At 48.0% G+C, this 12,509-nt stretch overlaps 1 protein-coding gene across 11 annotated transcripts in view; it reads right to left on the minus strand.

Annotated features, from left to right (window-relative positions):
* Positions 1-1,207: 1,207 nt before the first annotated feature.
* Positions 1,208-12,509, minus strand: part of NRF1 (nuclear respiratory factor 1) — a 146,434-nt gene continuing 135,132 nt past the window's right edge. For 6 of the 11 annotated variants that reach the window (XM_082694032.1, XM_082694037.1, XM_082694035.1 and 3 more), the window contains 2 exons: positions 6,542-6,637; positions 1,208-3,278 (listed from right to left, as the gene is read on the minus strand). In XM_082694032.1, coding sequence (XP_082550158.1) covers positions 3,115-3,278; positions 6,542-6,637 — 260 coding nt within the window. In that variant the 3' untranslated portion in view covers positions 1,208-3,114. The remainder of the gene's footprint in view (positions 3,279-6,541; positions 6,638-12,509) is intronic. The other 5 variants (XM_082694031.1, XM_082694036.1, XR_014301478.1 and 2 more) reach the window with 3 other exon arrangements.

Here is a 12,509-nt window from a genome sequence, read left to right on the forward strand (position 1 = left end):
TCTCTGGAAAATTATGAAGATGGGCCTCTAGGGCCCATATTGCCTCCCACTTGGTGGCAATCTGCTGGTGGCAGGAGAGGCTGCTCCTTTTAGGCGGATTCTCTCCACTCCACCCGCTCCCACGCCTCCCCTCTTCTCCCACCCGGGCCACTTACCCTTCACTTAGTGATTTTACCTCCCGGGTCCCTGAAGCAGCTGCCAGCGGGGACTCAGGCAGTAAAGGAAACAAAGGTCTCCGTGAGCCCCACCAAGGAAAGTTCTCCACACATGCCTGGGGACAAGGCCGCCACTGGGTCTTGCCAGGCCGACAGAATACTCTGGGGAGGTACCGCTGGAGAGAGGCTGGCCCCGTAAGGAGGTCCATTGGCTCCAGCTGTCCCTGGGTAGCCAACAGCAGGGACGTTGGGTTGCTTTGGCTGCGACTGATCCTCTTTCTGTCCACCCTCTAGTGAAGATAGGCAACAGTGTGTCATTTGTTCAAGAACGGGGAGAAGTAGTGCTAGCTTTATGGAGCCGCTGACGTCATGAAGGAAAACACCTTGGTCTTCTCCATTGAACTATCTCACTCACCATCACCAGGAAACCAACCCAGGTCTCCAGTGACAAAGAAAGGGCTGGAGGGCATCGTTCCAGGCTGAGGTACAGAGTGGGCACGGACACAGATGTGCACTGGTGGGGGTGGTTTACAAGGGGCCTACAACCGGGGGTGTGGCAGGAGGTATACCCTGGAAAGAAGGCACTTATTGCATTAAAGAAGTGAGCCAAGGACTGAGAACGCTAGGAGACAATTAATGGTGTGAAGCTTCTGCTTCGAGAAGGATAATCCACTACGAGAGCGAACACCACTTTCGTGGAGGGAGCCCCGAAGGACAGGCGCCATCGCCCAAGCTGAGTTTTAATGTGGAATGCAATGAACCCTTAAAGAAAGAACTCCAGAGCAGAGCGGTCAAACCACTGTTAGAACTTTTCGAACTAGACTGCAGCCCCCACCTGGCTCTGCACCCCCAGGACAGCCTTTTATAAAACAAATTCAGTGGCACTGCTCCAGAGGTGGGCACTGGCCACAGGGCTCCACCACATCACAGGCACCATTCAAAGACCACCTCGGTTGAGTACGAGCACCTTTCAAAAGCAGAACAAGCCACCCCACAGGAGTTCCAAGGGGCCAAGTACTCCTACAGAGATGAACAGTTCCACTTCCTGTTGCCACATTTTAAACTATTTATTGAATGAGGCAGTAATAGACAGAATGGAAAACAACACAGAATCCATGCTCTGCTACTTGGGTTTTGCTTTTCTTCTTCTTCTTCTTCTTCTTCTTCTTCTTCTTCTTCTTGGCAATTTCTCAAACTATTAGGAGGTTATTTCACCACAAAGGAACACGGACTTTAAAGCCCTGAACAGCTTCACAATGACGATAAAAAATAATAATTAAAAAAATAACAAGTTGTAGAACTAGGACTGTTCATATGTAAATTTCCCTTCCCTCCCCCTATTACGTACAGAAAAAAACATACAAAGAACATTAGATAGTTTTATATAAAACAAGCAAATACAAGAATCTGAAACTTTTCTCAAAGGCTGAGCAAGATGTGAAGGATCTTTTAATGTCGCATTAAAAAAAACACATTAAATACACTATCACACGTGGGGGCCCGGGAGGAGGGGAAGAGTTGTCCCTGTACTCAAGGAGCAGAGATTTGGCCTGTCGAGAAGTCAGGTGAATTTAGCCACTGGAGACTCAGGACTTGCAGCTGAGAAATCACAGAATTTAACAGTTACTGAGAATACCCAGACCGGTCAACACCTTCGAGGAGGCAGCTGCGGGGACCTGGCCCAGCGGGCCGCACCTGGGAAAACTGCAGCATCCCTTCTGAGATAGGACCTGCCTCAGGGCTGCTGGAAACACCCAGGTCCCTTTCTCTTCCAAGGCCCCACGGGATGAAGAGCAACCTTCCTCAACGTGGGGGCTCCTGTCACCTCCGGTCTCCTCTGTTAAGCTACAGAAAGTTACTGGAAAGGAAAAAAATTGCTCCCGTTGGTGTGCCCTGGTTTTTGAAGATTTTTCTCTCCCTCCTTCCTTTCCCCTTCCAACCCCTCCCCTCCCCCTCGCACTCTCTCCCCTCCAAGCACACGCCCACAAGCACACTTCACGCGCACGTGCTCCTCAAACCCTTAATACTTCTGTTACCTTCAGTTCATATACATGACCAATTCAGGACTGACCTTAAAACCAAAGCAACATTTTAATAGTCATGAGATCAAGAAGGCTTCCTGGGAAGGGGAGGAGATGCGAGGCTGGAGAAATCCCTCCTGTCCCTGCCTGGAGCTTTAAGGACATTCACCTGCCTGTGGCAAGGTCAGCACCTGGGCCAGCCCAAGGAGCATCTCAGCTGCCAGGCCACGAGGCCCTTGGACCTTGCAAACACAATTTCTGGACCCCACCCCATTCTGGAACCTCCTTCCTCAGGTGAGTCCAGCAGGGAGAGTTCTGGGTGGCCACTGGGAGGCAGCTTTGGTGAAGGGCATGGTCACCTCCGCCTGAGTTTGTCAGTAGCTCAACGCATGACCCTGGTATGAACAAAAACCGGGTGACTGTGTCTGGCCACGTACCCTACACCCACTAAACTGGGTGAATTATTTTTTTCCACAGCTCACCTTGATTTCATACAGATAATTCCATGCGGGTTTCATATACATATATATATATGTATATATATACATATACATACATACATACATACATACATATATATACTTTATATATATGTAAATGTGTATATCCATATGTACACATATACATATATTCACACTCACACATACACACACGTAAGTATACACACGTTTCTGCAGAAAGAAGTCCTGCCACAATTTGGCTTTTTCGGGATGGTGAAATTGACAACACAGTATCTTATTCCACCAATCCCAGAAATCAAGAGTGGTGCTTTAAAAAACGCAATTCCAAAACCCACTGCCTTTCTTCCTTTTTAAAAAAAAGGTTAACAAAACTTTTCTTCCGAAGTCGAGAGACTTAATTCCACTTGATTGCACCTCTGCAAACGTGTAAAAAATTTTGAAGTAGACTAGAAAACGATGCCACGGTATGGCTGCATGTCACTGTTCCAACGTCACCACCTCCACAGCCTGGCCGTCCATGGTGACTGTGCTGTCCGATATCCGGGTGGTAACAGGGGCCATGGCCACCTGCACCGGCCCATTGCCCTGGGCGAGGCTGGTTACCACAGTCTGGTACATGCTCACGGGGATCTGGACCAGTCCTGGGGAGACAAAGGGGAGATGGTTGGTGGGGATCGGGCTCAGCTTCCCAGATGCTGCCTGGACAGGGCAACCAGCCCCAGCCCTTCAGGGTACCGCTGGTCAGCCTCGTGTAATCGCCCACCACTGTCCAAGCACAAATATATCCCTCCTCTTACCACTGTCATTCTTAAAATGGACTGTCAGGAAAGAAAATGCGAAGAAACTGTGGAAATGGGACCCAGAGCAGGGCCTCTCCAACTTGCCGGGAGATGAGCCTGCCTGCCTCTCATTTTAGGAAGCAAGGCTGGTCAAGTGTGAACCCTCTTCCCCAGCCCAGCCCTCCCGACCGCCTCCTTCCACTGGGAAAGGCTGCCATTAATTTTCTTTGATGTTCTGCTACGGACTTCTTCAGTCTTCTGCCTGCCTATGCTCAAGTTTCTCTCAGCTTGAAAAAACACCTCCCTCAATCCGTCCTGTTTTCTTGGCCACTGCCTCTCCCTTTAGTGTTTGCTTATTAAAAAAAGGGGTGGGGGGACTCCTGGGTGGCTGGGTCAGTTAAGCGTTCGACTCCTGACTCCTGATTTCGGCTCGGGTTGTGATCTCAGTCAGGGTCATGAGACTGAGTCCCACGTCGGGTGTGAATTGTTCACCCTGGACCTGCTTAAGATTCTCTCTCTTCCTCTCCCTCTGCCCTCCCACCACTCTCAAAAAAAAAAAAAAAAAAAGCCTAGGGCATTGTTTTCTTGATGTTAGATTCACAGACCAGTAAAATTTAAAAATACATTTTGGGGTCAACTTAAAAAGACCCAACTGTTTCCTAATACCACTATTATTTCACATAGAAAGGATGGTTTCACACAAAGGGAGGAAGAAGCACATAGTCTCAGAAAAGGGCAGTCCTTCCTAAGAAAGAAAAGTTGATAGTTCTATATGACATACTAAAGAAAAAATAGGATTTGCGTTAAATGAGGCAGAATAAATGCCTCTTATCAAGCTCCTCTTCCTCTTAAAACTGAAACTGCAATTTAGTGGGAAGAAGGATATAAATGAGGGATGTCAACAGGTTTTTGGAAGATGTAAAGTGGTTCTGACTTATCAGAGAAATGGAAGTAGCAAGTCCTGCGCCCATGGAGGGCGCTGGACATAGGCCTCACTAAGCAGAACCTGACGAGGCTGGAAACAGGAATTGGTTAAGCATGTGTATTCAACTGTACTGCACCAATCCCAACACCCAGAAACCCTGCCCTTCGTTGACAGGACATCTGAAGTTCATCCACTGTTCCGGGAAGCTGACCTGGAGAGCCTGGAAAAGACCCCAGTGATACCTGTTGGGTGGGGAAACGGGGGGGGGGGGGGGGAAGACACTGAAAACTCCAGCCTGCTGTGTCAGTGCTTACCCTGAGGCCTACAGATGGCCCAGCTGTGGCCTGCGCTCCCTGACACAAGGTTGCAGACAATGGTGGGGGTGGGAGAAGAAAATGAAAGCCCCAGAACCCTGATATCCTCAGAGAAGAGATTTGTATCATAAAAATGGGATGCTTTTCTTAAAACGGAGTATGAGAAAAACTTTAAAGTAAAAAAATCTAATGATGAAATACAATCCAATGAAAGCAGAAGATAAAGTCATGGAAATTTCTCAGAGAGTAGGATTCAAAGATGGAAAGGAGAGAAAAGTATGAGACGGAAGAGGTCCAACCGCTGATAAAACAGAATTCCAGAGACAGTAAACACAAAACCAAAAATACTCCAAAGGTAGGGAATTATCAGACACATTGTTAGATGCCCAGGAGACAAGATGACAAAAGATCAAGACACTAACACACATCTTTGCAAAATTTCAGAACACTGGGGATAAAGCAAAGATCCTGAAAGAGTCCAGAAAGAAAAAAAAAAAAAAAAAAAGGCCCTGTACAAAGAAGTGGGAGTTGGAATATTGTGGGGCTTCTCAAAAGCAAGCCTGGAAGCTGGGAGCAGTTTCCTTCAAGAAGGCATCAAAGCAGACGCCTTTAAGTGTCTGAGAAGTACTTTCCGGCCAGCTCTGTTCCCAAGCCCATGAAATGACACCCCTCCCAACTGAGTGTGACAGGAGAAGAAAGGCATCTTCAGACCTGGATGGGGTGGGAAAACTGGCCACCCGCACACGCTTTCTCAGGGAGCGCTGAAGGGTGAGCTCCACAGCAAGAGGGAAGACCACGAAAGAGGCAGCGTGGGAATGAAGGAGACCGAGAGCCCACGGGAAGAGCAGTGGGGCTGAGGGCCCCGGACCGGAATTCTGCAATGGGTCCGAGAGCGCAGAGAGGGGACACTGGCACAACCACACCGGGACAAGTACTGAGAGGGGTTTTCCAGAAGCGGGCAGAAGCAGTGTCTATGATCTAAAACACAGAAGGGAAAAAGCAAATAGTAACAGTGATAATATACTTGGCTTAGCAGTGGACAGTTTTTTTTTTTAATTAAATTTACTTATTTTCAGCATAACAGTATTCATTATTTTTTCACCACACCCAGTGCTCCATGCAATCAATACCCACCACCTGGTACCCCAACCTCCCACCCCCCCAGCAGTGGACAGTTTTTAATGTAAGTTATAATAATATAAACATACAAGTGGGTTATCAAGAAACTGCAATAATGTCACCACTCAAGAAATAACGATTTAATACTTTTAGAGCAATAAAGATACACACCAGAAAGAGCAAGCAGAAAGTGTTGCCTCTAGGGTATAATCTTTTTTTTTTTTTAAAAGGCCCTTTAGTCCTCTTTGACATTTAAAGCCATATATCACTTTGTGGAAAATAAAATCTAATTTTAAAAAGATGTTTTATCGGAATATTTTCTAATGCAAACAAACAAGAACCAAAGAAGAAAATGCTCTTTTACAAAAAAAGAGCATTACAAAAAAGCAGGTTCTGTTGTCCCTTGTGTTGGAGGCTAGCACCACCCCTGCCCCAGGCAATATGGACAGCAGCCTTCCCTGGGTGCTGGGTGTTCAGGGAACACGGGCACAGGTGTTCATCCACTGGCAGGGCCAGCAAACCCATGTGGCTAGGCCTTCCTGTTTGACAGAGGGCTACTTCAGGGCCAAACGTGGCTCTGGTTCACGTTGCTTCCCATAGCGTGAGGTACAAGATGCGCCGGAAGGACAGCAGGCCAAGGGAGTCTCTTCCTGGCCTCAGCACTGTGAGCCCGGGCCCTGGTCCCCAGCCTATAAACCCCAGGCAAGGCCTCAGTGTGAGTGAGGACTACACGGCCCTGTCCACTGCCCCAGCGTATTCACGGTCACCTTTGCTTTCGTCCTCTCTTCTGGTCACCAGAGGCAAGTCAAAACTCATGAAGCCACGCAGAAGGCCCCCTGCAGAGCCCGGACACCTGTGTCCTCCTGCAAAGAAGCCACACGCTGGCAAACGGCAACTAAACTAGAAGCAAAGCTCCCAACTTGGGGAACAAGCTGCACCCCTGATAAACACAGGGACCGCTGTGAGCAAGGAGACCTCCTCAAGGTGAACCACCATCCTGCGCTAGGGGGCTGCGGGGGAGGGTGTGGGTAGAGACTTAAAGAATTGTCTAGTTTCATCTCTGGTTAAGGTATGTTCTCGTTTCCTATGATGCGGAGTCACATCCAACACTGTTGTTACAAGTTTTGATATCATGGAAGATTTGCTGCAGGATAAAATGGAGAAAGGGGCAAATGCAGAAATATCTATTGGCTGCCACTGCTGTAACCAGAACAATCTTCTGAACAAACTGATCCTGTTGCCTTCTTTTACAAGTCTTCAGTGGCCCATGGGGTATCAGGTCCAAATCTCCTTGCAGGATTTAAACCCTCATGTCAGCCCCTGTCGTTCAGGTCAGCCTAGTGACTGCAAATCGCCACCTGCTTTACACTCCAATCAGGTGAAGGACCTGGCCGAGTCCTCGTGACCTGTGCATGACCACGACTTCTGCCTGGAATGATGGGCCGGGACTCATTCCTTGAATGGGCTCCTAGTCATCCTTCTGCAGTCACAGTCAGTGGCAGTCCCTCCTTCCTTGGCCCAAGTCTCTCTTCTCTGGGGGTCCAGAGCACTCTGCACTGGCCTCCATGGAGGCAGTGGTCGTGGCCACCAACACCGTTTGCCTGTTTTGTCCTCGGGAGGACTGTCAAGTCCTTGAGGGATGGAGTCTCCACCTTTGAGTCCTCAGCAATCAGCAGGGGCTCGATAAATGGTTTCTGCACTCATGGATGAAACCTGCCTTCTGAGCTGTCCCTCCTAGAGATAGAGTGATTGAGGTGGCCCAGTCTTAGGGTGACGAGACAGTTTCAGAGCAGGAACTCCCAGTCCAGAGAACGGTCGAGTAAAAAGGACTACACTCAGGACTTATCCAAAGAAAAACACTTTTTTTTTTTTTTTAAGATTTTTTAATTTATTTGACAGACAGAGATCACAAGTAGGCAGAGAGGCAGGCAGAGAGGGAGAGAGGAGGAAGCAGGCTTGCCACCAAGCAGAGAGCTCGATGCGGGGCTAGATCCCAGGACTCTGGGATCATGACCTGAGCCGAAGGCAGAAGCTTTAACCCACTGAGCCACCCAGGCGCCCCCCAAAAAAACCACTTTTAAAGATTTCATCTTCTGGGGGTGCCTGGGTGGCTGAGTTGGTTAAGCCTCTGCTCAGGTCATTATCCCAGGGTCCTGGGATAGAGCCCCAGGACAGGCTCCCTGCTCAGCGGGGGGCTGCTTCTCCCTCTGCCTGCAGCTCCACCTGTTTGTGCTCTGTCTCTGTCAAATAAATAAATAAAATCTTAAAAAAAAAAAAAGATTTCATCTTCTGTATTTCACCTCAGGATCAGGGATGGAATAAATCTGGCCTCTACGACCGGGTGATGAAGTGACTGCCTACACAAAGCTGTCCCGAGAGTGAAGGCTGACAGCAACTGCATCTCTGAAAAGCTTTACGGAGGGCAAAATTCCATATACCAGGTCATTTCATAACCCCAAATGCCTCGAAATCCTAATGCCATTGTTTTCTACACGTGATTTCAGTTTATTTCCACCTAAAATCAGCACATTACTATCCTACTATGGAGATTTTAGAATTTCGGAATCTCTCTCTCCCCCTCTCTCACACAGCCATTTTGGCATGGGATTAGATTAAATCGTCTCAGCAGCTCTGACCCAGTGGCCTTCCCTTCCGTGGAGGGGCTGGGGGAGGGGCGGGCAGCCAGCAAGCCGGTGTACTAAGTCTGCGGCTGCCCTTGGAGGAGAGATGATTAAACGCTGAGGTACAGTAATCAGGCTGGGATTGTCCCTGCATCTGCTCAGCCCGGCCCTGATTAGCCCCAATCTAGAAGGCGTATGTTAATCTCAGTTTGTATTCTGGGTCATTTCGATTGATTAAGCAACAGGAAGCTCTTCACATTCTTAAAGAGAATGTGACGTTCTTTTTTGTTTTTCCGAGAGAGACCCTGTACAGACAGTCCTAGCAGTAAGTCTCTTGGCTTTGTGCAGCACTTTTCAAAGCCCTCTTAGACCCACTGCCTCTCATCCGGTTTTTGCTCAGACCCTAGAGAGCAGGCAGGGCAGGTGGTCCTCCCTGTCACAAATGATAGGCAAGTTCCTCTGGCAGAGCCATGGACTTATCCTAAAGGCACATAGTAGAAAGTCCTGAAGATTTAAAATACCCCAATCTCTAGGACTCCCGTATTTCAAAGCCATTAAGAAACCTTAGCATTCATTCAGTTTAGTAAATCCCTTTCTTTTTCTTTAAACTCAAAAGTAGACAGATAAAAAAAGTTTATATATATATCGAACACAGAGCAAGAGAGACTGCTGAGTGGTCTTTGCCCCAAGATGACTGAATTGTGGCAAAGCCACGCATCCAGGCTCTCGATCGGGGAGTCTTTCCACGCACCCAACCGCCCTGACGGGGGAACAACAGGCCAGCGGGAACCTGGAAAGTGGAGGACTACCCTCTTTGGGCTCATTGCTGCCTCTCCCCTCAGGCCTCCAGGCAAGGTTTACGGAACTGGCCAAACTGGGAAGAGGCCAAAGGTGCCTCGGGAGCCACAGGTCCCAGCACAAGGACTTCCTTGTCCGACAGCAGTCAGACAAAAATCCCTGGAGGAACTGCTGGCTCCGGGACCCCATTTCCCAATAAAAGACGAGACCCGACCCTGCTCATTCCTCTCCTGCCTGGGTATCACATACTCAAAACACAAGGTCAAACACACTCCTCCCAGTGTTCCCCCAGGGCAGAAAGCAACAATTACATCCCTCCAATTGCTTAGGCTGAAAACTTTGCAGTCATCTTTGGCTTCACAAGCCAAGTATCAGCAAATCCTGTCAACTTCCCCTTCACATATAAACCTGGAATTCAGCCACTTGTTTCTGCTGCCTCCCTGCGCAGAATCCTATCATCTCTTGTCAGGGCTGCGTTTAAAAAAATTATTTTATTTTTTTTATTTTAGTGAGAGAAAGAGAGAGGGGCACGTGTGCATGGGACAGAAGGGCAGAGGGAGAGAAGATTAAGCAGACCCCATGCCCAGCACAGAGCCTGACGGGGGCTCGACCCCACAACCCTGAGATCATGACTTGAGGTGAAATCACGAGTCAGACGCTCAACCCGACTGAACCACTCAGGTGCCCCGCCAGGACTATGTTTTATCTCCCTTAGTAATCTCCCAGCTTCAGCCCTTGTCCCACTGTTGCCAGAGGGATCTTCTCAAACCTCCACATGACACGATGGGTATCAGGACAGTCTTGGAGGAGGCTGGCTCTGATACAGCTCACACGCTTCCTAGCCAGCACCCTTCAAAGGCCTCCATTCAAGTCAGATGACCTTCTCGGGGAGGAGAGGCAGGGAGTCTGACCTTGGAGGCGGCCAGCCTTCTAAGAGTGCTCCAAGGAGACCCCCACACAAGGTCCGTTCTTTGAGGGACCTGCTCATCTCACCAGGGCCATCATTTCACACAAAGTGATTGTCTGTGTCTTACATTTCCCCCTTTCAGGAGAATCTCGATTTTAACAGAGACTTCATTTTGAAAAATAGGTAACACACAGAGGGCATAGTAAAAAAGGTACCAAGAAGGTAGAGAGTTGAAAACAGTCAGTCTCCCTCGCAGAGGTAACCACTGTAGCCAGTTTCTTGGCTGGCCTGTAGTTCAGCTGAGACTGTGCATTTGAAAATGTGTGTATGTGTGTCTGTGTATCTTGAACAATGCATTGTTCAAATGGGGAAGAGACACAGACACACATACACTCTTCTGCCCCTCGCTTTCTCGGGATCTTTACTTACAAGTATGAAGAGAGTGGATTTATTTTATTTTATTTTTTTTAGTGGCTGCCAAGTATTCCATTTGTATGAAGGTGCCTTATGTTTTTTTCATGTCAACTGGGCCATGTGCTGCCGTTGTAACAAGGTCTGAGGGATGCACATGGCACCCAACAGCGTGAGCCCCTCACCATCACGCTTATGAACTACAGAAAGAACTGGAGGTGCTTGATTTTGATTAACCAGCACTTGAACGACTCACACCTTGGCTTTCCGATCTTTTTGCTGTTGTGCCAAATGTACTGCATTTCTCAAAATGCAAGGATGAATACCAAAGAGGTGAATTCTTAAGAGGAGATTTTAAAACTTTAAAATTTCCAAGGTACAATAATGGGGGGACTCCAAACTGGTCTGCTCAGCCCAATTCCTTTCAAGATTCAAAATAATCTACCTCTAGTGGTGGGAATTAAGATTAAGGCATGACAGGGGAATATACTTTTGGACAGATATTTGTTTTTAAGCCCCTTAAATCATATTACATGGGTGGCAGATAAGGCCATCACCTCATAAGCCTGGTCCTGTCTTCTAATATAAGTGACCATGTGCTCATGTTAAGGGTCTTGGCTTTGTCTTCTGCAGAACAGGAGGCCATGAGGTTTATAGTGGTCTGTCTCTGATGGCGGCACTAGGGGAGGCTTTGTGGTAGACCATGGGCGCCAATGAGAGTAACTCTAAAGGTCAGGGTCACAGCCTAGCACACTCTGAATTTATCATTCATGAGCTGATCTACTCTATTTCTGACCTCTCCCGAGGTAATGAGTTTCATCGCTTACCTACTGTATAATGGAACACACATACATGTGGATGTGTGGATGTGCATATATGCGATTTATTTACTTAGGGGAATTCATGTACTTTCCTCAAGACTAACTCTTTTAGGGGCACCTAGGTGGCTCAGTCATTAAGCATCTGCCTTCGGCTCAGGTCATGATCCCAGAGTCCTGGGATCGAGCCCCATATTGAGCTCCCTGCTTGGAGGGAAGCCTGCTTCTCCCTTTCCCACTCCCCCTGCTTGTGTTCCCACTCTCACTGTCTCTCTCTATCAAATAAATAAATAAAATCTTAAAAAAAAAAAAAAGATTAACTCTTTTAGCACTCTGTGATTTGATGAATACATCTGTATATCAGAGTTAGCTAAATCTTGAAATATCGTTTGGCAACGGCCATGCCATCCCACCAAAAAACCCCCAACTTTTGATGGCTGTCTACTACGGAAAAAGTAAAGTCCAAATAGCTACTGGTCTGAAGGATTACAGCAGCCTTTCCCACACTCTCTATCCTCTCTTCATTACAACTGTGCCTGTCTCCTTAGTGTACCTTCACTGCCGCATTCCGGTCTCTGGACGACCCCTCTGCCTAGCAGCATGCCCTCCCAACGTGAGTCCCGTCCTTCCAACAACGTCCACATCAACCGTCATTTCCTGGAGTCACCCTGGATAGAACAGCCCACCAGGTTTTTTTCCTTCCTGGGATTTTACTCCCTCCACCATTTGGCACCAGCTGTGTGCTAACCTGTTTCCAAGTAGTTAGGGCTGTTCTATGTATAATCCGCTTGCTTAGATTCTGGAAGGACTGTGTCTTTAAATACTGAACAGCTTGAACATAGTAGATGCTTAATAATTAAGTAGGACTATAGATCGTGTTCCTCGTCATTTTCAGAAACTTGGTCACATTCCTATCAGCCTTGGCCTCCACAGACTTGGGACTTTTCACTCTGCTCCCTGGGGCACTGGGATTTTCACAAGACTCTCAAGGCAGCAGAGCCGAACACTGTAAGGTAGTTCAGGCGCATTGTGTGTGAGGGTAAAATAGGCTGTTTCATTTCCATGAAAGGCTTGCCAGTCAGAGACCACACGTGACTCTTGGCTCTGCCACTGAACGGCTTGTGAACCTCGCTTTCCTCAAATGTAGAACGGTGGCTGCTAATCTCACAGGGCTGCAGGG

The sequence above is a fragment of the Mustela nivalis genome (assembly GCF_964662115.1).
Source record: "Mustela nivalis genome assembly, chromosome: 12".
NCBI classification, from domain to species: domain Eukaryota; kingdom Metazoa; phylum Chordata; class Mammalia; order Carnivora; family Mustelidae; genus Mustela; species Mustela nivalis.